This window comes from Alligator mississippiensis, chromosome 5 (assembly GCF_030867095.1).
Source record: "Alligator mississippiensis isolate rAllMis1 chromosome 5, rAllMis1, whole genome shotgun sequence".
Classification (NCBI taxonomy): Eukaryota; Metazoa; Chordata; order Crocodylia; family Alligatoridae; genus Alligator; species Alligator mississippiensis.
In genome coordinates, this window is record NC_081828.1 from 123424341 (window position 1) to 123451538 (window position 27198).

The window sequence follows — 27198 nt, forward strand, 5'->3', positions numbered from 1 at the left end:
TTTTATGTCTCTTGACAGTTTCCTCCATTTAGTTAAAAAAAAAATCAGTTTACATCTAGTAGTTATTATCCAGTGTAATATGCTCATTTCTAACTTTCACTGTCTTTAAAAGAGAACTTGTAATGCATCCTCTTTTACTTTTAAAAACTAACTGGCGGGGTAGTTGCCAGTATAAGAAGTCATTAGTCATGTGTTTTTATGAGGATTTCAGTGGTTGCAGTTGTAAACAGCAAAACAAAATGACATACTGTATTCTTCAATAGTGATTATATAATCAAATATATAGCATCTCACGCCGCAGTGGTCATAACAAGTGAACATTGAACAACAGTTACGATACTGTGGGATCTGCGGTGCTGTAGATGTTGCTGGCAGCTGTTCAATGTATGTTGTTAAACTGCTATGCATACTCGAAGAAATACATCTTTTTATAATAGTCATGGAGGAAAAAATGTCATAAGAAATAGGGGAGAGATTTGTATGTCCAAAACTGGGCCCCTGGGGTCTCCTGAGAACAATCTCACTCCTCTTGCATGGGGTGGCATTCTCACCCCTTCCTCCAAGGGGTTCTCTATAGGTCAGAATCTGCACACCTGCAACTTGGGAGGTGTAGGTGTAGGTGTAGGGCAGCTGTGTATTAGGTGTGTGGGGCAGTTTGGGCTGGTACTCTGTGCAACTGATCTCCATCAGCTCTGAAGACATTATTTAGGTAAGGGCTCATCCAACACTCCTTATGTAAGACAGTGGTGGCAAGGGAAAGTTCAGATGAATACAGCTGCTTTTGAGCCTCAGGACCAATACCTGAAGCTAGGGACAGACATCACACATAAACCAGCTGAAGTGATCAGAAACTGTTTTAAACCTGTAACAGAACAGACATTCAGTGCACATAAACCAGTTTCAAAATGGCCGAAACCGGTTTAAGATAAACCTGGTTGAATGTAGTATCAGACTTAACTCATTTGGCCCAAACTGATTTATGCAATGTCTGTCCCAGATCTGAGAGGCTATGTGGTTTCAGCAGTTCCTCTATGTCTTAGGGGCCATTCCACAGATCCTGTCTGGAGGGGGAAGGGCACCCTGTGCTGAAAAGCCAAGCTTTTCCAGGGAGTCAGTATAATCTGAATCACTGAATAGTTTCATACAATCATCTTAGTATACTAAAATGAAAAATAGAAACAATAAAATACAGCATTATGTTCTCTCTTCTCAAACCTGGAAACATCTCTTTGACTTCAAGGAACGATTAAGAGTATAAAAGAATTTGAATTAAATTAGAGTCTTTTTACCAGGGAGTCTGGGAGTAGCTACAACAGCACAAGGCCCTGATTCAGCAAGCGCTTTCATGTGCTCTGAAAGTCACTTCAGTACATGCTTAAGTGCATTAATGAGTACAGCTGGGATTATGCACGTGCTTAAAGGTAAGCACCATACTTCTGAGTTTTTGTCAGTCAGGTACTTAAATACTATAGAAAACGTGGATGGATGGATGGATGGATGGAAGTTCTGCCAGTTTGCATAGATGCCTGTGACCTCTGGCTTTCCCTCAAAACATGGAAGCTCCATTGAGGTAGAAAACCACATGCCTGTGCCCTCTGGAAACATCTCACTCTGCAGGAGATGATACAGAGTGACCTCTTCTCATGCAAGTTCACACAGATTTCAGCTTACCTGATGATGAGAATGATTATGCTCCAGAGTTTATAAAATGAAACATGACATTGCAAGCAGTTGTTGACATCCTGCAGTAAGTTTGCAAGAAGGAGAAGGACAAATAACGAATTGCTTTGTCATTTTTAAAGACTTCTTTCTGGAGGAAGTGGAATGGTCATTTTTAAAGCTGTTCACAGTGGAGACTTGGGTGAGGAAAGCTTGAGGGGAAGATTAAATGACATTGGAGGAAATCAGGAGAGCTGAAATTGTGGGAGGAGAGAGTGGATGAAGGAAAGAGTAAAAGGGAAACTAATAGGAAATGAGGATCCGGAGGCTGAGGAGGAGTAGGAGCAGGGTGGGACAAAGAGGAGCATACCTGAGGTGATTAGAGAAGGAAGTTAAAATCCTGTTGGAGAGAGATCAGTAAACATAATAGTCCAGAGCTGAAAAAATGAATATTAGAATCTGCTGACATCCCTTCTTGTTGATGCAGAGCTACTGGCAATTGGTGTTTTCCAGGGTCTGATGCTTTTTATATCATCCTCAGCAAGTTGCTAGGTCTGGGCCTGGTTTTTGTGAAGGAGGAGTGGCTGTTGGGACCTAGTGTCCTTGAAGGGCTCCCTTGGATCTGGAAAGGGAGGAGCTGACATGCCTGGATCTCAAGCCTATTTCTGCTGCTGTACTTGGCTCTCAGCCAGTTGGAGAGTGGACCGTTGAGAATAGCATAGACTTTCAGCTTGCTTGCAAAATCAGTTAAACAATTTACTGTTAAATATGCACTGGATAATATTGAGGCTTTTGCGTGGTATTTGGGTGTCTAAAAGTTCTTGATTTGTATTAACAGCAAAAAACCTGTAAAATGACTTCATGCAGCTCCAAATTTACCTGTTCTAAATAGTTTGCAGGTTAAATTTGCCAAGTTTAATCAATCAATATACAATATTTTCTTTGCTGGCCTGACAGGAAACTTACCAGGTAATGTGATCTCCAGCTGTGTTTTTTTTTGCTTCTTACATCATCATTAGTTATAAGGATTCTGTGATTTGAACTTTGCCTGACAATGAACCTCAAGGCCAGTTCATTCTTTCATAAACATTGGTTTTACACTGCTAACAGAAGTAGCATTTTGCTTTAACCAGTAAAGGAAAGATGACTCAAAAACATGCAGTGTAAAAATGCCTTGACAAAGTGGGTGCCATTCTTATATGGACATTTTTCTGACTTCAAGAACACTTAAAACACCATAAATGGTTCTTGGTCAGTTGTTAGGGTTTGGTGGATAATTTGCCAAGGTGGCAAAGAAATGAATCTGTTGCTAGTGTGTGTTCTTAATACCCAATGAATGTAGCTGCATAACATTAACCTTGGAGCAAATGGGCTATTTTCATATGTGGAAAGCTAAAATGGATTTACCTTGAAAATACTTTTACCAAGCCAAAAAGATAACATCAAATAGGGAAGGAAGGAAGAAAAGGGGAGCAAAACAAAGCAGGAAAAACCTTTATTCCCCCACTTTTTATAAGCCTACTTCATTTTTTTCAAGGAAGTTGGTGTCACGTTAGGAACTAATAAGTTTGATCTTTGTCCCATTCATACATTAGTGTTTCCAAGCTGATAGCTGAACAGAATTGGCTCTTGCATCCGATTACATTCTGTTAGCCTGATAGGTGATGACAACTACCCCATTGATCGCGGTATGCGTACGTTAAAAAAATACATTTCTTGTTTTATTATTCTTTGTAAGCCAGCAGCATCAAAGGAATGAGCTGCCCCCACTGCTCTCACAGCTGCTGCCTATGTCTGTTCTATATATACACTAAACTAATTGGAAAAACAGGGACAAAAAGGCATTTAGTTCAGGTCAACCAATTGGACTACTGCAAATGCATGACAGGCTTAATCATTGTCTTTTGCCAAAGATCAGGTTGCTACGGGCAAGCACTCCAAGCCTTACTTCTGAAAATTGGTCTTTTTCCCCTGCCTTGGAACATGGACACTGTGAGAGAAGGCATTCAGACAGACTATGGGCATTGTAGCAGGGTGTGATGACAAGGATATTTTCAGGAAAAGCTATTTGTCCTGATCAGCTATGAACTCAAGGTTCAGCCTAAGTTCCTTATGACTTTGTGTGAAGCTTGAGAAAGACACAGTGTTCTCTCTTGACAAAAGTGATGCGGTTAATTACTGAATTCTTGTAGTAGAGTTAGTATTCTTGTAGCTACAACCTGAAGAAGGGCAATTTGTGTCTTGTGTCTAACATCTCTCTTGACTATACATTGATCCAATAAAAGCTATCAACAAAAAAATCCTTGAATAGTTGTAGACACCAAATCAGTTTATGGTACCATATCATGCTAAAAACATAAAGGAGAATCTTTGCTTTGTTGCAACCTAGTTTTTGTCATCATCCATGCAAATGAACATTGGCAAAAGTAATTTTAAAAAGCCTAACCCTCTTAATGATTAACGAATTCTGGATCATCTACATTTGCTTTCATCACAAATATAGGTGTGCATTTACAGTAGAGGTAAGTTGATAAATCATGGAAATTGGCAAAATACCTCTTTTTTAAATTTTTTTCCAATAAATGGGCTTTTTAGAAGTTGTAAATGACTAGCCATCTCAGCATGAATTCTATATTGCAGAAGTAATTAGTATGTGGTGAACAGAATATTTTTTCACACTAATTAGCATTATTTTCTTCTGAAATCTAAAGGAAAAATATACACCAAAAATGGCCTTAAATTAAAAATAGATCAGGGATCAGCTGATCTAGGGAATTCTTCATTGCCTAGTATTTTCTCTCCAGGTAGTTGAAGTTTGTGGAAATTATTACACATACAGTCTACTTGTTATTCTCTTATTGAAAAAAAAACTTTGCTTCCCTATTTGTGCTGTTCATTGTATCAATAATCTATTTTTTCTCTTCTCTTTTTTTTTTCTAGGCCTTCTGCATTATCTAATAGCCCAACGTATTCAGATCTTCCATTCATTAGAATTTCTCCACACAGAAATCCGGCTGCCACCTCAGAATCTCCCTTCAGCCCTCCTCACCCTTACATTAACCCATACATGGACTACATTCGATCCCTGCACAGCAGCCCTTCTCTGTCCATGATCTCAGCAGCCCGAGGACTCAGCCCAACAGACGGTGGGTTAAGAATGGTTTCCTGTTTGCTGTCAGTGTGGCGACTTAAGTTATATTAATCTTGTCAACATTTTTTTCTTCATACAAAGCAGCTTCAGCACCTTTGTCAGATATATTCATTATGTCATAAATGTTTCAATACTTCATCAGCCTATCACTGGTCATTTGTATATTTCACAAATGCTGAAACTTTTGCCAAAAAAAAATCCTCATGCAAAATTTAAAATCTAAAGGGGCGTCAGCTTTAGAACATCTTTTGTCTGTGGGATGGACTGTGGGTGAGATTTTGTTCTTTCTGTAAATCAAGAATATCTGCACTGAATCAAACCAAATTCTTAATTAGTGAAAATTAGAGGAGCACCATATTCATGGAACGTATTTGTTGGGAAGTTCTTTTCTTTAATTAAAACAGTAGTTTTATTATCTTAACTCTGTACTCACTGTTTACTTTGAACCATTATAGCACTGCTTAATTTCAGTGGAACAGTGATTTCTTCTAGGTGAGGATCTGGCCAAATGAGATTACACTGGAATAAAGTAGGTGATTGGTGATCACAGGCAAATCCCATGTGTTTAAATTAGTCAAATTTAGGTAATATAGTTAGGAAGTGTTGTTTCCTTTAGGTTTGGCTGGTATACAGATATTACTTTCCTGTTTATTTGGATGTGAGTTTAACATCTGCAGTCTCTCCTCTATCCTTATTCTGGCAAAACTCCCATTAATTTCATTGGGACTTTTCCCTGAGTGAGCAGTGAACAGAATCACATGTAGGCTGGATCCTGTTAATTATTTTGTTTCCATAGTTTAGTAGTTTGATACTTCAAAATGGTAATGTTTTGCTGAATAGAATTATAATGTATAATTTAGTGGCAATAATTTAACTCCTTTTTAACTAAGAAAAAAGATCCTTCCAATGCACACACAAATTTACAAAAGAGAGACAAACTGCCGTTAGCTGAATTTGAAAAATGAGCAGTACACCCTGCCCAAATGGATAACTAATGAATCCTCACTTATAAGAACATATACCTTTACAGCTAATCCATTAGTTATGGGTACATATTCTTGTGAGCATAAATTTTAATGACCTATTGTCAATCAGAGTTTATGCATACACATAAGGCTTTTTTGTCAGTGGTATGGACTGTTTGGTGATTGTGTAAATCATTGTTAACTCCATGCTTCTCTAAAAAAATCTCTGTGCAGTGACTGGAAAAATTATTGTAAAGGAACTTGTCACTAACTACTGTGGAGTGCTTATCCTGCCTCAGAGACTTTTGATAGATTTATTTTTAAATAAATATGTTATAATTATGTGTTTCTCTATTTTTTTAATAAAGGTTAATATAAAGGACAATTCAAGAACCTTTTATCAAATCTAATTCAAAAAAAAAATCACTTACACTTTGATTCTACTCCACTGCATGCATAAATAAAGACCAATGCATACCATCTGTATGGCATATCTGGCATGAGGTGTCAATAAAATGACCTGTTTTTTTAAAGGCAGGTAAATATGTTGCACAGCTAGCTGTATGTGCTAGTCAAGCATGGAACCATACAACCTTTATTCAGAGAAAGCTTCCTAGGATCATACCATAATGTCTTGTGTTCATTTATAGTCCCTGCCCCATTTTGGGTACTACCAGAATGCAAATTACAATGAATAACAGCATATTTGTTGCCATACGTGTGCATATACGCACACTGCTAATGTCAGAACTGAGTTACTAATCCGTTCAGACACATGCACAACGTGCACTTGAAGGCAAATACAATTGTGCTGTTTTCCTGAAATACATAAAAAGGTATGTATCATTAATTAAATTGCTTTAGGCCATTTAAATTACTGTTCCAGGGATCAGTACACTGATGCACAGATCCTGGGATAGGTGGAAACTAAAAAAGCCTAGAATGTAACCCAAAGCAAGCTACAGGTCTGCTCTGTTATGCCTCCTGTAGCCTTTTGGTGAAGCAGGGGAGAACATAGCTGAGTGCCTTGCATCCTGCCCTGTCACTTTTAGGAACACCGGTGATGCAGAACCATTCAAAAACTCACTTCAACAACACAAAGCAGCCAAGGACTGGGCCTATCCAATTTGTATGTTTTCCAGTACAGTCCCAAATGCTCTCAGTGTTGTCCACACACAAAGAAGACACAGGGGCTCACTTTTCTGCAGTTTACACTTGCATAAAACTGGAGTGACTCCACTGAAGCTACCATGGGGTAAAAGCTGGTGCAAAGTGACAAAGACCTGGTCCCTGGCCTAATAATCTCAAATTCTAAATGACCTGTGTCACAGCAGGGCTGGATTTGGATCACCTCTTAATGGTGCAGTCCTGCTAAGAAGCCCATGAGTAGATCTATACATGTGAATAGTTCCATTAAGTTTTGCTTTTTCCAAAATACTTAATATATATATATTAGCTACATATTTTGGAAGCTGAACTTTGCAGCTAAACTCAATTACTCTTCAACTAACACATTATTAGTTGGCCAGTTTTTTTATATTTAAAGAAGACCTTCAGGAAAGCTTTCTTAAGTAAGCCAAACCTTGAACATATGGAGCATTAGTAGTACAGTTATATATGTTCATCTATGCCTTTGCTGGTTCTGCTGCTTTTCCTTCTGAGCTTGCAGTGTTATTGTTAGTTAACCCAGACACTTATGTCAGAAAGCTCAGGAAGCATTTTAAGTGTGTCTGGAAAGATATTGCAGTTGCCTACTACTGTAAAATTTTAAAATCAATGACTCAGTATAATGAGTTTTTTTTAATTTGCGTCAAATGCTTTTCTTACCATTTTACAAGAGGTGACAGTGGGCGAGGAAGGGATTCTAATTATTTTGTAATTTTGATGGGGTTCCTTTTTGGTTCAGTTTCTTTACTATCCTTACTTCTGAAAAGTCCTTTTCTAAACTCCTTTTCTTTTTCCTACCTTTTTTCTGAAAGTTTGGCTTAAAATAATGTATACTCTTCAATATGTTGTCTTTCATTATATATCAGCAAAATGTGTTTCTGCCTATTTTATCTAAGGGTACAGTCTGCTTTGTAAATTCTGTTGCTGTAGGAGCTTTTACTCTGACATCAGCATTTTTTCCTTTTAGACAAACTTTGGTGCTTGTTTGCATTTTGGACCTGATCCTTCCAGCACAGATTCAAATAAGTAACTTCACCCATATTAGTAATCCTACGTGAATAAAATTATTCAAGCGTTAGTGTTTGTAGGAGCAGTGCTTGAAGTTTTACTTCCACTCAGGATATGCTAAATGAAAGCAAGGAGAAATGTATAATAAAAAAGTATAAATTAATCTTAAATTCAAGGATGTTAATGAACGTTAAAAACATTAATGCACTGTACTGAACAACATTTGTAAGAGTACAGTAGGACAATTTTGTTAACTCCACTTTACAAAGAAAGCAACTAAAAGACAGGCTAAGATTACTTAGCCAAGGTCGCATGGTCACATGGTATGCCATAGAGCAGAACCAAGAATAGAACCAAGCTTTTCTAATACATAGGGTATAGACAGATGAGCATGTATACCACTTTAAAGGTAGTGATGCAGTGGGGCAGAAAGCAGGGAGACCTACCATACAGGACTGTCAGTCAGCTGATTTGTGATCTGTGTTGTGTCTTCACTCCTGTAGGATGCAATAGGTACACCACAATAGTATGTCCCTGAATAAAACAGGGAGTAAATTATTGTGATTTAGCTTCTGCATAATGTGGAATAAAGCAGATAGAAAAACTGTTATAAGGGATTCCTCTGAACTATAGTGAGTGCCTCCCCACTTCTAAAACACCATAATTGTGTAATCTGTCCTACCCCCCACCTTCTGCTTTAAACCACAAGACCACCTCCTAATTATTGTAGTATTAGAGGCCCACTTAAATGGTGTACTGTTAAACTAACATAGATTTTCTCATTAGCCCAGGGTTATACCTCATTTAATCTCATGGAGTTTAGTAATGCTTCACCAATTTATGGGGAAAATAGCGTATAAATGCTTTTTAAAGAAGAAAGAAGTGTTCGCTTTTATAAGATTAAAAGAAGTCATTGTCAGAGGACTGGATGACTCATAAATTTGGTAATAGTGTATAGAGACTTCCCCTAAATCCTGCAAACCCTTGGACACAAGTATTTCCATTAAGTTCATTTGGAGTGCTCTCATAAGTACAGTTACATATGTGTTTGTAGGAATGGTAGAAGGCCTCACTCAACTTGAATTCAGCCTAGATCAAAAATAAGTTGCTCCCATCTGAGAGCTACATGATCTGAGGAAGTCAGCTTGTCCTGCTCCAGCTCTACATACACAAAAACCTTTGCCATAAATTAAACTCTTTTGGTTTTCTCAGCAGAGTCCAGAGACTAGAATGAGCTTTGCTGCCTCTGGAGATAGTTCCTTCAAGACGGGGTTGAGACATATTGGCAGAAGGCTTTGAAGAGATGCTAGTGCTACTTGCAGTTAGCTTTTATGTGACTAAATAAAACATATTAGTTTCCGGTGCTGTCAGTCTCACCTGGAGATTCACTTACAAAAATAAATATAAAAAATGAGGTCACCACGAGCTAATTAATATTTTATGTCTTGCTGTTTCTGAACGGTGTCTTTGCATTATCATTGGTTGAAAGATATTGACCACAATGGCATATTGCAGACGTTGCATTACATTAAAAAATAAACAAGCTGATTTAATAGCTAAAGGGAAACAGTTGTGTAATAAAACTCTGCTTCTTGTTTATCTTACGTCATTAATGGCACTTTTTATGTTGTGTTTTTAGCTCCCCATGCTGGAGTCAGTCCAGCTGAATATTACCATCAGATGGCTTTGTTGGCAGGTCAGCGCAGCCCGTATGCTGACATCATTCCTTCTGCTGCCACTGCAGGAGCTGGTGCCCTTCACATGGAGTATCTTCATGCCATGGATAGTAAGTGACCACACCATATAGAATGAGGCAAATTACAGCCTCAGTCTTACAAAGACAACTGCATGGGTCGACCTCTGTGAGTGCATGGAACCTTGCTGATATCAGTGGGACTTTGTGTCCCCATGCTTCTTTTTACAGGATGCTGGCCTGAGAGTACTTTGGGAGGAATAGCACTGCAAATTTGACAGTGATCCTTAAAAGGGAATCAGGAGGGAAATTTGACTGATCCTGATCATAAAGGGCTATGAACAAAACTGACCTTCAGTGGGACTTAGGTGCTTTTAAAAATGTTGCCTTAAACATCAACCAGATGCAAGTCAGTTTTATCATTAATGTTGATGTATTCACTATTACTAAGGAAAATGTTTACATCAATTTTTCTAATCCTAGTAAGTGTCCTCCTTAAAAAACCCCCCCAAAACTAAATAAATAAATAACGCGAACAACTTGTAAAATGTGCTGAAAGAGTTTTCGGAGAGAAACAGCAGTATTTCACAACTGTACAACCTTGCACTGAAGAATCATTGAGGTTGTTCTGGCTTACATGTTATGGATTGTTGAGTCCCTGAGAATCCCAACCTAAATTTCTATATAGCTTCCTCCACCACTTAACCTTCTTTGAGACCTTTCATCGTTGTCTAGCAAACGAGGAATTGAGAGCACTCCATGTAAAGCTGTTCACTGCTACTGCTTAATCAGCCAAAAAACGGTTGCTGTTGAATTATGGAAAGTACTCCACTCCACTTAAGAGGTGCTTACACTGTGTGTGGAACAATCTCAGCTCCCTGAAACTTGGGAAGTCTGAGGCTGGGACTAGAAATCAAGCCTTGTTGACTCTCACTTGGCAGTAGGGAACAGTACTACTGTATTAGACCACCTGTTTGGCCTGTAACTTTTTAAAATCCTTGCTAGTGCGTGGTTCTGTATCTCATTATTGGCCATATTCCATGGCTGCTGATCCCAAGGAGTTGACATCAAATATGAGAGTTATGAGGCTCCCCCACAGAATGTATAAGAGCATGGGAAAGCCGCTGTTGTAAGGAAATCCTTTGCAGTTTGTTTGAATATGTTTGTGTGCGTATGTGTGAGTATATGCATGAGTATGTAAGAGATGTGATGGAGTAATCATTTTTACAAGAGTCAGGCAAACTGTACGGAGCAGGAATTGAACATGCAAATTAAACATCTTCATTGATTAGTTGGAAATAAAGTGAGCATATTTTTTTAACTTTAGTCTGTTTCTGTTAATAATGATATATTGTGCTGCAGCTGTGCACAATGACTTTTGGTAGGTAGGTAAGATATCCTAAGCTTATTTATTTCCTACTTAAAGAGGCCTATAATGAATATGTACAAGTAGAGTTGACATAAAACCAGATTTACAGATATCAGTCCTGCTGAGCTTCACAGAACATGATGCTTTCAGAAGGGTTTTCAGGGTACAATGCAAGAAATGGGTGATAAATTACTATTTGCTGTTATTAATGTGTCTAGAATACCATACTTACTCGAATCCAAGACGAGGCCTTTTTCCACATGGGGGGGGGGGGGTGGTAAGCCTCTCATCTTGGATTTGAGTCCAAGGCAATTGGGAGGAGTGGGAAGCAGATGGCTGCTGCACATGTGACTCTGACCAACCCAGAATGGCCATTGCTGCCCACCCCTTTCCTGCTGCCAGTTCTGCCTTCTCCCAATCCCCGCACCTCCACTGCTGCTTGCCCTCCGCTCCGGCATGTCTCTAGCCCTGCTGCAGTCCAGAGCACAGAGTACATGCTCCAGCTCCAGCTCAGCCATGCAGCAGCGGTGGCAGTAGCAGCAGCTTCAGTCTCAGGTCAGGGTTCAGGGCTGAGTGGGAGCTGCTGCCACTGCACTAGCTGCTGCATGGCCAGGCTGGGGCTAGAACAGGGCTAAGGGCTGTAGCAGGGCCAAGACCATGCCAGTGACAGAGCCAGAAGGTAAGCAATGGTGTGGGTGGGAGAGGAGGGGCAGAGGTGCTGAGGGACTGGCAGAGGGGCAGAGCCAGCAGAAGGGCAGAAACAGGGGGTGCGGGCACCTTGGGGGAGGCAGGCATCAGGAGGGGGAAGTAGTGCAGGTGGGGACACAGGCAGCAGGGAGCAAGGTATGGGGGCTGAGGAGGAGGGGTCAGGCCACTTGACTTCCCCATAGCCCCCTTTGCAGCCTTCCCTCCTTTCACTGCTTTCCCTATTGCAGCAATGGGGGAAAAAATTAAGACACCCCTCCAATAATAAGATTCTTTACATGGAAAATTATAACAATATAGAATCTTAAATTCAGAGACATCTTGGATTCAGGTAAACACAATATGTCCATAACAACTTAAAGCAGTTGGTATTACGCACGTTTCTGGTTACATAAATGAAATTGCTTCCACTTTGTAGCTCCGTTGAGGTCAATGGAACTATCATATGTGGATCTAATTGAGACTTTGATCCACCCAATATAAAACCTTGAGTCTCAAAGTGCTATATAGAGAGTGGGCACATTCCAGACTGTCATGGAGATCTATTGTAATTTTCCTGTGCAGTACTTAGCTACTATGATGATGGGCATTCTATGAAATCCTAAGACTGGACACTGAAAAACTTATACAAATAATGGCAGCAACACTGAAGAATCTATTAATGTAAGTAAAGACTAGAAGAGAGACAGTGCTCTAATATTCATAAAAAACCCAGCTTTAACATCACAACTGCATTACCCCTTCTTAGATAAAGGGAGAATATTGGCCTTCACTGCTGATAACTTCATTCATAAAAGAGTGCCTTAACCATATTCACAAATAGGAACATTTCCTGTCACTGGATTTGGACACATGGATATTTATTATAACCTATTTAATTTGTTTGTGTTTGTTTTTAAAGTTGAGATCAGGCATTTGAAATTAATTAAAACAGCAACTTTTCAATGAGGAATTATTGTGGTGCTAAAGGCAAAAATATGTAGCAATGTTATGCAAATGGGTTATTTTTAAACAGTAAATAGAGAATTAAAGTGAGAGCGAATCCTAAGAAGGTCACTTAGGCTCACCTTCTGTGTTTGATGAAAATGTTTTTAGTCAGGCAATAACTGCTTTTATCTTAATAGGAGATGAAGTTACCCTTTTACTTTGTAAAAACTAATTAAAACTATCTTAACTTGCATGGGTATACAGCAAATTAATTGTCATTAAGTAGGAATCTGAATGTCCTATCATTCATCATGCTAAAGAAAACCCCTTTCTTCTTTGTCAGAATTTTAGATTAGAAAAGAGAAACAAAACAATTAGCAGAAAGGCGATATTAAGATGCTTTTTAACATTATGAATGCCTATGTTTACATTTAAAAGCTAAATGCTGTGATCAGTGCAAAACTATGTCATTTGTATGGATCTCTCTTCTCAAGGGTTTTTATAGTGATCTTAAAAGTTGTCCTTCCCCACCGTCTTGTCACAGAGAATGAAAAAGAAATTGATAGTTTCCCTCATTATCTCTTTAATCAAATTCTGAGAAGGTAACTGACTCAATCCACTGAAAGACCCCTTCTCATTTATTCCACACAACAACTAAACAAAGACAAAGAGAGACTGTTCTTTATTTACAAAATGGCAGTTGTCTCTTAAGTGTATGTGCATACAGCATCTAGCACAGTGATCTATTTTGGAGCCTCTAGATTAATACAAATAATAACAACAATATACAGAACAGATGAGTGCATTGTATGCAATATGAGGAATATCCTTCTTTGTGATGTTGGAGAACCTTAGTAGGGCAGTAGTCAATGTGCTTGATCTTGTGCAGAGGTTTAAGAGTTTCTGCATGGACTGGAGCCTAATCTACCAAGACTTTTTGGTGTATTAGAAAGGAATAGGGCCAAGATTGTCTTTGGATCCTTGACTACATCGCTTCCTCCTCCCGTGTCCTCCTTTCAGAGGTTTGGAGTTTAACTTGATCTTCTTGAACGCTACAAGCCTTTTTGTGGCTATTTCTGCAGGATGTTCTGGCACTAAACAGATTTTTTACTTGGGTTTCTGCACAGATTTTCTCTTTTCTTCTTGACCATTCTTAGACCATACTTATTTTATAGTGTATTTTAATTATATCTGCATATAACTAGGGGAGAAAATGGAGCTATGTTCCAGCTCAACAGTGGCAGCACTTATTTATACTGTAAGTTTTGTTGGGAAGAAATGTCACCCTCATCCCTTTTTAGGTACTTACAACTTTCTGAAAAATTACCACCTTGATGATTGAATGCTACTTAAATTCTAGAACTGTTTTTTTCCCCTGTTTTTAAACAGTTCTTACTGTAATGCAGTCATAATCCTGACTGAGGTGTTTGGATACTGCTGCAATATAAGATAATTCTAACACTTCAGCTTACAGTATTCATACTGTTTACCCTCAGTAACTTTGGGGGGAGGGTCGTTGGGAGGGATGCCGTGTGGAATGCCTGGAGGACCAACCAGACCCATGTTATATGTTGGGGTCCATACATTGCAGTGAACCAGTTAAGAATAGCACTTGATTTTCAAGGTGCACTTTTGAACCACTCAGTGTAAACCATATTTAAACTGTTCCAAGTGATATGTGTTTTGACTGGTAGAGCCATTCGTTTCACTTCTATGTCAGTAAGAGATTTATCAGTTTAGAAACCAAGACAAAACTCAAAATATATACTTCCATAACATTAAAACCAAATTTCTTCTGATGCCTGTGAACCAAAAACCATTGAATTTAACACAATTCTAATTATTATTTTTTTTAATTCAACCGTGTCATGTAAACAGCTTTCGGTAAAGATCAACACCTTGGACCTGTGTGAAGAAATTTAATTTAAAGAAGTGAAGTTATGTGCATCTAAAAACTGTTCCATAAATAATTGAGAGGTGCTAAAAATTTTGATTCAGAAATAAAGTTAATGAACAGATTTGCAGTATGTGGTATTCTGTTTTCTAAAGTACTGATTGATATCTCATATTTTAGAAATAAACTGTATCCAAGAAATCAGATTTTTATGAATCGTGCTTGCTTTGACTTTTGGTCATTGACTCAAATTTTTACTGTATGCTCTTACACTTTCTTTTATTATAACTTCCACTCCATATTCTTATGCAATTATGTCTTCCATGCAGTAGAGCTCCAAAATCTATCTTCCATTTTTACTCACTGCCAAAGTTGATGGTTTTTCAGTGCTTTGTGCGGATGGCAAATAAAGTTTCTAGTGAATCATTGGCCCTACATATTTGGTTTCCAAGAATTTTATGAAGAGGATGGAATGTAATGCTTCACTGAAAGAATACCATAGATAGATAAATATTTCAAATTGCTAAATAAATGCTGAGGTGTTTGTGTTTAAAATAAATGCCTAGGCGAAACTGAAAAGTTTATTTTAACAGTCAGGGATGCTTATTAATTGTAATCTTTTTCTTTTTATAGTTATATACTAATTAGGAATGATATTATGCTAAATGAATGGTTTAAAACATTTTGCAATATAATAAATGGTTATTTCACATTTAAAAAAATTTAAGTATTTAAAACCTAATTAAACTGTGAAGACCAGGAAAACAGTAATTCCGCTTAATTGTATTTTCCATTTTGAAAGTTGCGTCCTTGCTTGAAGCCAGACCCACTCTTCCATTATCAAATCCTGTAGAGCTCTCATTCAGCTATAATCATCATCTTCTGCTATATAACAGGAATGTTTCATTTACATGCAAAAACTATTGACCCTCAGGAAATTGGCCAGATCCCAAGTGAATGATGAAGGCTGACTGTCTTCCATACCTAGGTGAGATGACCATCAAGGAATTGTCCCAAGGAGAAGAAAAGATTGTTGGCTATCAAATAATCAGGCTGAGTTTAGGCTCCCTGCTGTACATCCACTTCGCTTAATATTTCTCACCTCTTCAACTACAGCCACAGCTGTCATCTCTCCAGAATGAGAGGTTGGGATGTTCTGGCATGGAGCCTAGACTGGCTTTGTTCTGAAGAGCAGAGTGGCTGCTAACAGCAATTGGAGAAGAAGAGGGAGGTTTAGAGAGGATTTGGGGGAGGGAGACCTTTTACAAGAGCCAGAGTATAACTTAGGACAGTGGTAGAGAATGAAGAGATGGTTCTCTTCAGAGAGGAAAGGGAGAGGAGAAAAGTGTGCATTTTTGGGAAGTCTGGAGTGCACACTGAGTACTCAGTAGCCATATCTTCAGGACCTGAAGAACTAGTTCAGATGTAGGTGACACTTATTTAGTATATGGGGTTTAAGGATTTGGTGTCATAGTTCAAATGGTTCTGATGCTAAAATGAGTTGAGGCTCTGACTGGAAGAAGCAAACCCCAACCATGCTTATGGTCACTTAGCAGGCAGCCTAACTTCCAGTCAGAGTTATGGAGATAACAGAAGTAATAATAAGAGATAACAGATATGGAACCATTGCATCAGAGGAGGAGGAGGAGGAGCACATTCTGTTGGTGGAATATGCCAGCCCAGGCTTCCCCAAAGTTGATAGAATTGAGACCACTGCCAACAAAAAGCAGTGACAGGTGGTGGTAGTTGGAGACTGTCTTCTGTGGGGGACAGAGGCATCCATCTGCTGGCCTAACCTGTTGTCTTGGGAGGTCTACTGCTTGTCCAGGGCCCGGATCCAAGATGTCATGGAAAAATTATTGAGACTTGTCTGGCCTTCTGACTGCTACCCCATGCTGCTTATCCAGTGGACACCAGTGATACTGCCAGGGGAGACCCTGAACAGATCAAAAGTGACTACAGGGCTCTGGGTGAAAGGGACAGAGACTCAGGTGCTGTTCTTCTCAATCCCTTTAGTCAAGAGGACGGGCCTGGGAAGAAGCAGATGCATCCTGCAGATCAATGCATGGCTTTGTAGATGGTGTCACTAGCAGGGCTTTGGCATCTCTGACCATGGGATGTTGTTCCAAGAAGAATTGCTAAGAAAGTTGGGATCTACCTGACAAAGAAAGGGAAGAGCATCATCACAGACATGCCCCCTAACCTAGTGAGGAGGGCTTTAAACTAGGTCCGCCACAGGATGGAGATCAAAGCCCTGAGGTAAGTGTGGAAGCAAGGGACCTGGAGGAAGCACAGGCAGGAAGGGGCAACAGTGAAGGCCTTCCTGAGAAAGTAGGGCAACTGGCTAGTTACCTCAGATGTCTGTATATGAATTCATTGAGCCTGGGAAGCAAGCAGGAAGAACTGAAAGTCCTTGCACAGTCATGGAACTATGACTTGACTGCAAAAACAGAGACTTGGTGGGATGGATCGCATGACCAGAGCACTGTCCTGAACGGGTATAAACTGTTCAGAAAGGACAGGCAGGGGAGAAGAGGAGTGATCACAGGGGAGGAGTTGTGCTTTATCTAAAAGCTGTATGATTGCTCATTGCTCCAGTACGAAACGACATAGGTCTGTTGAAAGTCTCTGGGTTAGGGTCAGAGGGGAGAGAAACAAGGGTGATGTCATGGTGGGGTCTGTTATAGACCACCAGACCAGGAGGAACTGGTGGATGAGGCTTTCTTCAAACAGCTAGCTGAAGTTTCCCAGTCACAGGCCCTGAGTCTCATGGGGGACTTCAGTCACCCTGACATTTGCTGGGAGGGTAATACAACAATGCACAGGCATCTAGGACCTGGTGCAGGTATTAGAGAGGCCAACTAAGGGGCCAGTGTGGCAGGGCACAGTGGGGCCATGCGGAGAAGCTGCTCACCACTGTGAGCTCCGCGCTGCCCTGGCGACGTGCCTCCTGTGTGTGGGGATGCAATGAGGGGTGCAACCCTGCGCCACTGCCCTCAAAGCAGCCCCACGCACAGCAGGTGCATCTCCTGGGCAGCGTGAAGCTCACGATAGCAAGCAGCTTCTTTGTATGGCCCTTCTGTGGCTTGCCGTGTTGGGTCATGCCCACCAGGCTGCAGAGGCCCCAGGTGAGGGCAGCAGGGCAGGAGTCCATGCCCTCAGCCCTTGCCTGCCCCACGCACAGATCTGGGGGGCGCAGGTCCTCCCTGCCTCCCTTGGGAGTGCGCGCTGCAGCAGGGAGCCAGCCCCACCCTCCAGTCCCCTAGACAAGCCACCCAGGAGCCCATCCCGCTACTTGCTGGGGTCCTGCAGCCACGCATTGTGGCCCCAAGCCACACACCCCCCCCAGCTGGACAGCAGTCCCAGCCCTACCCACCTTCCTCCTTCCCCACAGGGGCCTCAGTCCCCCTCTTATCCCCGCCCTCCCACCTTACCTGCGGGAGCTGCTCTCACTGTCTGGGGCCATGTGCATTATAGATGCACGTGATGCCTCCTGTCTCACCGTCCTCCTCCTGCTCTCTCCCAGCTCCCTGCAGGTAAGTGGGAACTGCCAGCCTGCAGGAAGCTCATTGCAAAACTGGAAAATCTGCAAGTTTCTCCAGTAAAACAATTAATCCGTGTTTGCCTCTGGCAAAAGGTAAAATCTGCTGTTTACTCCATTTTTCCATGGGAAACAGAAAACCCGGATCCCTGATCATCAGGCCAAAAGGGTAGTAATCTATGGCTTCCTGTCTAGTTGGCAGCTAGTATCAAGTGGAGTGCCCCAGGGGACAGCTGGGCCTGTTTTTGTTCAATGTCTTCATCAGTGACCTGAAAGATGGGACAGAGTGCACCCTCAGCAAGTTTACAGATGACACCAAGCTTGGAGGAGTAGTAGATATGGTAGGGTTAGGATTCAGAGAGGCGTCAACAAATTGGAGGATAAAACCAAAATGAATCTCATGAGGTCCAATAAGAACAAGTGCCAAGCCCTGCACTTAGGACAGAACAAACCCATGCACCGGTACAGGTTGGAGACCAACTGGCTATTCAGTAGCTATGCAGAAAAAGGACCTGGGGATTACAATGGACACAAAACTGAAGATGAGCCAACAATGTGCCCTTGCTGCAAAGAAGGCTAACAACATACTGGGCTGCATTAGTAGGAGTATTGCCAGTAGATTGAGGGAAGTGATTCTTTCTCTCTCTTCTGCACTGGTAAAGCCACATCTGGAGTAACTGTGTCCAGTTTTGAGTCTTCCCTCCCCCCCGCCCAACTACAGAAAGAATGTAGACAAATTGGAAAGAGTCCAGCAGGGGGCAACAAAAATGGTTTGGGGACTGGGGCACATGACTTCGGAGGAGAGGCTGAGGGAACTGGGCTTATTTAGTCTGAAGCAGAGAAGACTGAGGGGAGATTTAATAGCAGCCTTCAACTACGTGAAGGGTGGTTCTGAGGAGGACGAAGCTAGACTTGTTCTCAATAGTGGCAGATGGCAGAACAAGGAACAGTGGTCTCAAGTTACAGCAAGGGAAGTTTAGGTTAGATATTAGGAAAAACTTTCTTGTGAGGAGAGTAGTAAAGCATTGGAACAGGTTACCCAGAGCGGTTGTGACATCTCCATTCTTAGAGGTTAAGACCCAGCTAAATAAAGTGTTGGCTGGGATGATCTAGTTGGGGATGATCCTGGTTTGAGCAGGGGGTTGGCCTAGATGACCTCCTGAGTCCCTCCTAACCTTCATTTTCTGTGATTCTATGATGTATTCCAGTGGTGTTCATGTTACAGTGTTTTTAATAACCACTTCATTCTTTGACAAAAACCACTGAATTATGTTTTTCATTTATTTCTTTCTAGAGCCAGTTCTCTTGCAAGAGAAAGCCCTTGAATAGCTATATGCTCTCTTTTTTTCTCTTTTCTCCCAGCACAAATATAATGCTTGCCAATGGCTATTCCTTTAAGGGCCTCAGCACCATTTGGGATTGCAACCCTTAAATGTAGATCATTAGTGGGGTCTCTGGGATGATGCACAGGGGTCCTTTTCCCTGTCCCATTTGTTGTATGACCAGAATAAATGTGCTTCTGATATCCCCTCAGTAAAATGGAGGTAGTGTAATAGCATTTACTCATTTCCAAAGCACTGTGAGTGAGATGATCATCTGAAGCAAACTGACATGGCTCCACTGACTTTAGTTGAACTGTACTAATTTACATTAGCTGCAGATCTAGCCTGTAGCTTAAGTTCTATAATGAGTACAGAATATTATGATTTAATTATTGCTTTATCTTGGATCTTGTATATGCTTACTAAATACACAACAACTTTTTATTGCCACTTCTCATATCAGCCTTTCAAAGTTTCAGGGCACTGTACTTACTAAAGTAGCTAATTGACACACAGTACAGTAGGAAGCTCATAAAGAAAGAGGCAAAACAGATAACATAAACAAGTTTGTTGTACCTTTAAAAATGCTTTAAAATTTGAAGTAATAACATCAAATATCAAGTATAATATTTGGCTGAATACACAGAAAGAGGAGTGTCCCACAGAGATGCCAAAGGAAAAAAGTCAAGTGAAAACAATGCAGCAATGAAAATTGAGGCAAGCCTCATTATTCAGTGCCATTTTGCCCTTTAAACAGAATAAAAGTAGAAGAATTAGGAGGAAAGCAATGGGAATCATAGAGTCAGGAGAGAATCATGGTACATACCATGGATTTGCTGCAGTTGTTGAGTTCTGTAGGTGGTTGGTAAGTGGAACTAATATATCTTTGCAGTTGAAGCCACATGTGAGTAAAACCACCAGTCATGGTCAAGAGATGCTTTAGATTATGTACCCTTCAAATGAATATAGTTGGGAATCCACAGAAGATATAAGATAAGTAGACAAAGAACTTCAGAGGATTCAGGAAAAGAACAACTCTCCTATATCCGCTGTTTATAAAAAAAAAAAAAATGTAATTGAAATCTGTGTACTCAAAAATTTCCTTAATTTAATGCCCATGAATAGTCCCCTTGCTGTCAATAGCACTCATATGTCATAAACAAGTCTAAGTGTCCCAGTGAACCACAGTATTTAGCACCAGGTGGGAAGAAGCATAAGGAAAGAGAAAAAGAGCCAGAAGAGAAATCTGTGACTAGTTGTTGACTACTTGCACAGAACCTCAAGCTATCCAAGAGTACTTAGAAGAATAGGGCTTGAACTGAAAGGATGCAAAGCAGTGGACATGAAATTTCCATGACACAATCCCTTTTTTCTGATTAAGGTTATTAGCATAAAATATGGAGGTGGTGGTATTCTTAAAGCAAATACTTCAGCTCTAGAACTTTTGTTAAAATTATATGGAGATGGAAATGAATCAATGTTCACAGATTTGGGAGTTGTGGCTGCATATCAAGGAAGGGATAAACTTTATGGTTAAGCTGTGCACAGAACTTAACCATTCATTATCTGTTCCTTTTAATGGAAGGTGTGTGGCTAAATCCCATATGTTGCTTTGAATAGTTAAACCTATGGTAAAAAAAAATAGAGACCTATATAGATGTAGATGCATCCCTTCCCCTTCTCCCCCCCTGCACATCTTTAAATGCTTGAAAAATTAAAATAAAATCCTAATGTTTCATAGCCTAATGCTGTGAATGTCAAATTGATTACTTTTGTTGATAGAAAAGTTGCTAACGTTACTTTTGCCATCTTTTTTATTTTTACATCCTGCTCCTTTTTATTTTTGCATCCAGCCTTGGCCATGTGGCTTTCTGATTAGCAAAGGAAAAGCTGCATCTTAATCTCTATTTTGTATTTTAGAAGTCTATTTTTGGCTGTTTGAATTGAAGTGGCAGGGGTTTGGGTTGGCTGGTAGCTCAGATCTGAACTACTATCTCATCGCTTGTGGTTGAATTAATGATGTGAATGTCTAAGCAGCCATCAGATTCATAAATCACCAGAAATGAGAAGGATAACACATAAAAGTCTTTTCCTTTTGTTTAGCAATTTATCATTTTGCTTGCACATTAATAAACAGAGCTCCCCTGAGGTAAGCCACAGGAAGATAAATTTTTCTTCCTAATTTTCCTCAATTGTAGCCAGTAGATCACAAGTGGAAAGAGTGGGCTTGTCACATCATGTTGATGTTTTGTGATTCTTTATAGCCATCGCCAGTAATAATAAATAAATGGGGTAGAGTGCTGTGGTGGATAATTATTTTTGTTTACATAACAGGCGCCAGGTTTCCGAGTCCAAGGCTGTCAGCTAGACCAAGCCGAAAGCGTACACTGTCCATATCGCCCTTGTCTGATCATAGTTTTGACCTTCAGACCATGATACGAACATCTCCAAACTCCTTGGTCACAATTCTCAATAATTCTCGTAGCAGTTCTTCAGCTAGTGGCTCCTATGGCCACTTATCTGCGAGTGCAATAAGGTAAGAACTCTGCAAAGTATTGATTTTTTTTTTATGATAGCATTTTTAGTTTGTATTGTACATGGTCACTCATATATCACATAACTGAATATTTGCAGAGATACACACATATACTCAGAGATAAATAGAAATACAAAATATTGCTTTCCTGCTTAGAAAAATAAGCAAATAGAAGCTTTTCAGGCATGTTAATACCCGGTGAAGATAACTTTTCAATCTAGAAGGCAATGTACACTTGCACAGCAAGATTAATATTCACATAGAAAGCCACAGAGCAGGATTGGGGCTTTTGGCCCTTCATTAATTAGGCCTGTGTCAGCTGGTGCTAAGGAACACTGCTATGGAAATACCCACCGCCACTTTCTCCTGCTTCACGTGTGTTGTGTGCCTAAAAGATATCTTGGAGCACCTCGCATGAGCATGTCCAAGACTATGAACATGAGAGTAGCCCTCATGTCAAGAAGTGGCTATATGATGTGTTTTTTGGCTTATGCAGAGTGGGATGGAATGAGTGAGTACATGTTTACAACAGTAATCCCTACTATCTTTTGACATGGTGTGTCAGTGATGCTCAACCTTTTTAGAGTCAAGGCACTCTTCACTAAGCTGAAGGCTCTCCTCAGAAAATGGCTCTAAACTTTCATTTGAATGTTGACTATGGAAAAATAATGGGGCAGTTGTTCAGTTGCAAAGAACTCAGAAAGACTACAGCAGAGCAGAATATTTTTGACAATATTGATTTCCTATTGGAAATCTCTGGGTTTGTTTTATGAATCGTGTGTAGGTGTTTGCACAACCTACCCATGGTGCACTGACTGAAAATCGTTGGCGTAGACTAGTGGTACCCAATTTTTATCCTGGTCAGTGCCTGATCCATCTGTAGGTTGGATCACTGTGGGAGGGAAGTGGGGAGCAGCTTGGCCCTGATCCATCCATGCAAGGAGAAGGGGGCCTGGCACAGCCCTACTTCTGCAGAGGAGGAAGGAGTTGTGGCCTGGCCCCAATCTGGCTGTGTGGGGGGAGGGGGCATGGGAATTTGGCAGCAAGTAAGGGTGGTATTATTAATGGCCATTGCTCCCCTACTGTCTAATTTTCCTACACACGGGCCAGATGCAAATATCTCTACCCTGTCAGCCAGATGCAATGGGTGCGTGGGCTGGAGGTTGAGCATTTGGCCTGTCCTGCAGGCCATAGGTTGAGCACCCCTGGTGTAGACATACCTTTGGGCGTCTTTTATGAATCCTGCCCATGAATACAACAATCAACAGTGTCCCAATGGTACTATAAAAATAGAGTGAAGCACAAATGTGTTCTGATAGCATTGTTAAAACTCCAGGTGTCAGTTTGATGGTTTTCCTTCAAAGTGTACTTAAAATTTATGTTCTATAAATTACATGTATCTTTACTTTCACCGAACAAGGATTGCTTATATGCTTCTTATGGCTATGAGGCTGTTTCCAGATTAAAGCCTGAAGATACCATGCCTGAAAATAAGGATGATGCACTTATAAAGAGTGTGGTAGGCCAAGTCACTATACTAGCACAATGAGGAGCCTCTGTTCCTCTCCCCTGTCACTTTATTTGATTTCCCTTCACAATTTGCCAGTGGGAAAATGTAGAGGAAGTATTCACCATCAGTCTTGGGCATTTCACTTTCCTGCTTTACTTGCATAGAGAACTGAACAGTGAGGTAGAACAAGAAGACTGAAAAGGAGAGGAGAGCAGGGAGGAAGGATGTGAAAGGAATTTTCAAGGAAACAAAAAAGCTGGGAAGGAAGAAAATGGGGCATAATGTGAGGAACAAAAGCAGAGTGAAGAAACAAAAAAGAAATAAAATTCATTTGGGGGAAAAAGGAGAAAAGGCATGGGGCTTTCTATGCCACAACATCTTTGAACATTAGCAGCAAAAGTTCCTTTCACATTCCAAAAAAATCTCAGAAGTCTCAGAAAATATTGATTTTGCATTTATGGCACTCAAACAAAGACCACTGCTGATCCCTGTGTTAAAAGCAGCATCCACCTTCAGTCTGCAGCTAGGGAAAAGAGCAGGTCCCCATAGCCATTACTTGAGATTAAATGTCCATTTTTGGCAAGGCTGAACATGCTTTTCCAACACAAATGACACACTTAAAGCTTCAAAATGCCTGTGGGGATTTACACTGCCAGAGAAAATGGTGACTGCAAGTGGTGCGTAAGAAGCCATGAGTCTGCCAGACTTTTGAAGTGACAGTGCTGTAAATATTTGGTATTAACGTAAGTATAGTTGGTGTTTTGGAACACTTCCAGTTAAAGAACCGTAAACTGATGTATGTATATAGCTGTATAGCTCTGCAATACAGCTCTATAGTCCATCTAACTGCAATTCCAATGACCAAACACCACAGCTATGGAATGTGAATCATATCAATAGCTGGCAGTAGTTTCTGGCATATCTACTAAGTATGGGTGTCTATACATGTGCTCTGATGCGTTCTAATTAGAACGTGTTAGAGCAGGCTTGATTTATTGAGTCTGCTCCACATTCTAATTAGAATGCTCTAGCATCATCACAGTGTCACATGTATAAGTCCTTTGGGTTTAAAAATGGCCACTGGGCAACTTTAACCAAATTTATTTAAAACATTCTACAGCCATTTTTAAATGTGCAGGTGCTTAATACATCTGTCAACGTGGTATTTTAATTAGATTGGCTCTCTAGGAACCACTCCCCCGCCTTCCCCTCGCATGTGTATAGGTAGCCTATATGTACTGTAAAGGCAAATTATCCATGTTGTCATTAGGTTAGGATGACACTTTCAACATTTTTCTGTTGCTTTTAATTTAGGGGAAGAAATCATGTGTAGGCAGAGGCATAATTTGGTTTCTTACTTGAGGTGACCACCCTCCCCAAATGAGAAATTCTCTGGTGTAGATGTGTTTGACTGATGGCTTTGTGAATATAGTAGAATGTCAAATAGCTTCACCCTGACCAACAGCATGTCCTATCAGCTGCATATGGCTGCATGTTATTTCTGTGGTTCAGTTTCCTTCCTTCTCCTACAGTTTTGTAAATCTTCTGTTCTTTTCTGATCAGGAAATCTCTTGTTGTTTGTTATAGCTTAAAATAAAAACACTTTCTAAATTTCCTTTTGTGAAGTTAAAGTACTTAGAAATGACACAGTATTAAAAAATGCAATCTCTGGGCTGTAGACAGAGGTAGCTTTTAATCATTTTAAAAGGGTAGGGGAGTTACTTTAGGAGTGTCCATCCATTTTTATGCTGTAATTGTTACCTCCCTATGCTACTGTGAGGATACAATGAGCTAAATCTTCATACTGTCAACCATGAATGAAACAGGGTTAAAGTTGCAACATGGATTTAACAACTACATCCTATGCTTACAATCAAGGACATATTCCCATAACCATGCAGGGGGGCAATCCCACTTTGTGCAATTCTTCAGTGTTCTTCTATAGTCCTGCAAATCCTTGTTTACAGGGATAGTTTTGTCTAGGGCTGCTGAAGTTTTCAAAAAGTTCTCAACAGAGACCGAGGAAGGTCTTAGAGATTTAGTTCAGTGGGTCCTGTGAGTAAGTGTTACTGAGGAAAATAAGGTTTGCTAAATTAAACCTATGGTATTTTGTAGTTTTCCCAACTTTGTATTCCTACGTTCTCATTATGAAAATTGCAAAATTTCTCTGAATATTGAATGAATCATTCTTTCTTTTCAATAAGACTGTACATTTTCAATATCAAAAGTGGGAAATAGGTTATTCTATCTTTCTCTTGGAACAGAGGAAAAGGAGAGAGACAGACTTGAGATCCTTAAAAAGGGTTGCATCTACATGTTCATTAATGTACTTTTGCTATTGTGAATTAAATTTAGTACCTCTACTGTATATGTGCATTAGACTTCCCTAATGTGCAGTAGCAAAAGTACATGTTTTTTTAGTGAAGCTTAATGCTCAGTAGCCTAATTTTACTATTAGCACAGTTTTTGCTGTGAAGCTTTAATGCACAGTACAGTAGGCTACTGCGCGTTAAAGCACATGTATGGATGTGTCCAAGGTTACACAGCATATTTCTAGCTCTTTCCCAGACCTTGCCACTTAGTGTTTGATTTACAACTCTTAAAATCCTTGTAAAAATTATGCCTCTTAATTTTAATGTACATCTGCATACAAAATAGTTAAAACAAAATGAAAAGCAATATATGTGCAGCCTTTGTCAAGTAAATTATTTAAGCATGAACAAGTAAGTTTTGTAGTTCAGAAGGCCCACAGATGCAGTTCTGAGTTGCTGTAAAAGTTTGTAATTCAGGACTGAAGACATTATCATCATCATTATATGTAAGGCTGACAACACCCATTGCAATTAAGGTTGCTTAGTGCTTCTCATGAGAACCTGTTGTCAGTTTCTTATAACTCTGCCAAACATAAATTTTTTGAGTTCAATGTTTTCATACCAGTTATGTACCTAAGGATGATTTTTTTTTTTTTTAATATCGGGGGAGGAATCAACCCATTCCAGGAATGAGATTGGGGGAAAATGTGCTCTTTTGCCCATATTTTTAAAAATGTATAACCGTTTATTTGAGAAGCTCTGGTTCCTTAATGTTTCAAGGAGTGTGCTTGAAATTTGGCATAGGGTTTGCCCTGGGACTACCAATGAGCCTTTCACTGTCCTTGAAACTATATCTGCTCATTCTTAGCTAATTTATAAGCATGTGTTCACTGGAGACTTATTAGACTTCCTCAGCTAAGAGCATATATCTACACTGACTGTGCTCCTCTTGAGGCTGCAGCTAAAAAATAAGCAGCCACCTACCTCCTCCTAAACTGCATTCTCCAGATCCCAAATGGAGCGTGAGAATGCTACAAGGACAAGCCTAGCAACAGCTCTCAAGATCTCAGTTTCTGGTTTACTTGATACCAGTGGTGGCGAATCGTCCCCAGAGTATCCTTAAGTCCTCAGTTCCAAGTTTGAAGCTTGCAGAGCAGAAAAGAATGGGTGGAGCTCCGAAGTGGTGTGGAAGTATAGTTAATGTACCTTGAGAAACCAGAACTGAACTATCTGAAATCTGGTGCTCAGAATTAGTGGGTATTTTTGACATCCATTTCTCTGTGCATGAAAGCAGGAGAGCACTATCATTTTACTTCACTGCGTGGTTTTGAACATAAATTAATTAACATTTGTGAGGCACTCAGATATTGTAATGACATGTGCCATAGAAAATCTCATAAGGAAATTAATGATTCTGCATTCCAAACAGGGTTTGACTA

The 27198-nt window shown here is 40.1% G+C and overlaps 1 protein-coding gene across 11 annotated transcripts in view; it reads left to right on the forward strand.

Moving 5' to 3' along the window:
* The window catches only part of GLI3 (GLI family zinc finger 3), a 287546-nt gene that overhangs the window by 186220 nt on the left and 74128 nt on the right, over positions 1-27198 (forward strand). For all 11 annotated transcript variants that reach the window (XM_059728658.1, XM_059728650.1, XM_059728651.1 and 8 more), the window contains 3 exons: positions 4600-4805; positions 9590-9736; positions 21736-21937. In XM_059728658.1, coding sequence (XP_059584641.1) covers positions 4600-4805; positions 9590-9736; positions 21736-21937 — 555 coding nt within the window. The remainder of the gene's footprint in view (positions 1-4599; positions 4806-9589; positions 9737-21735; positions 21938-27198) is intronic.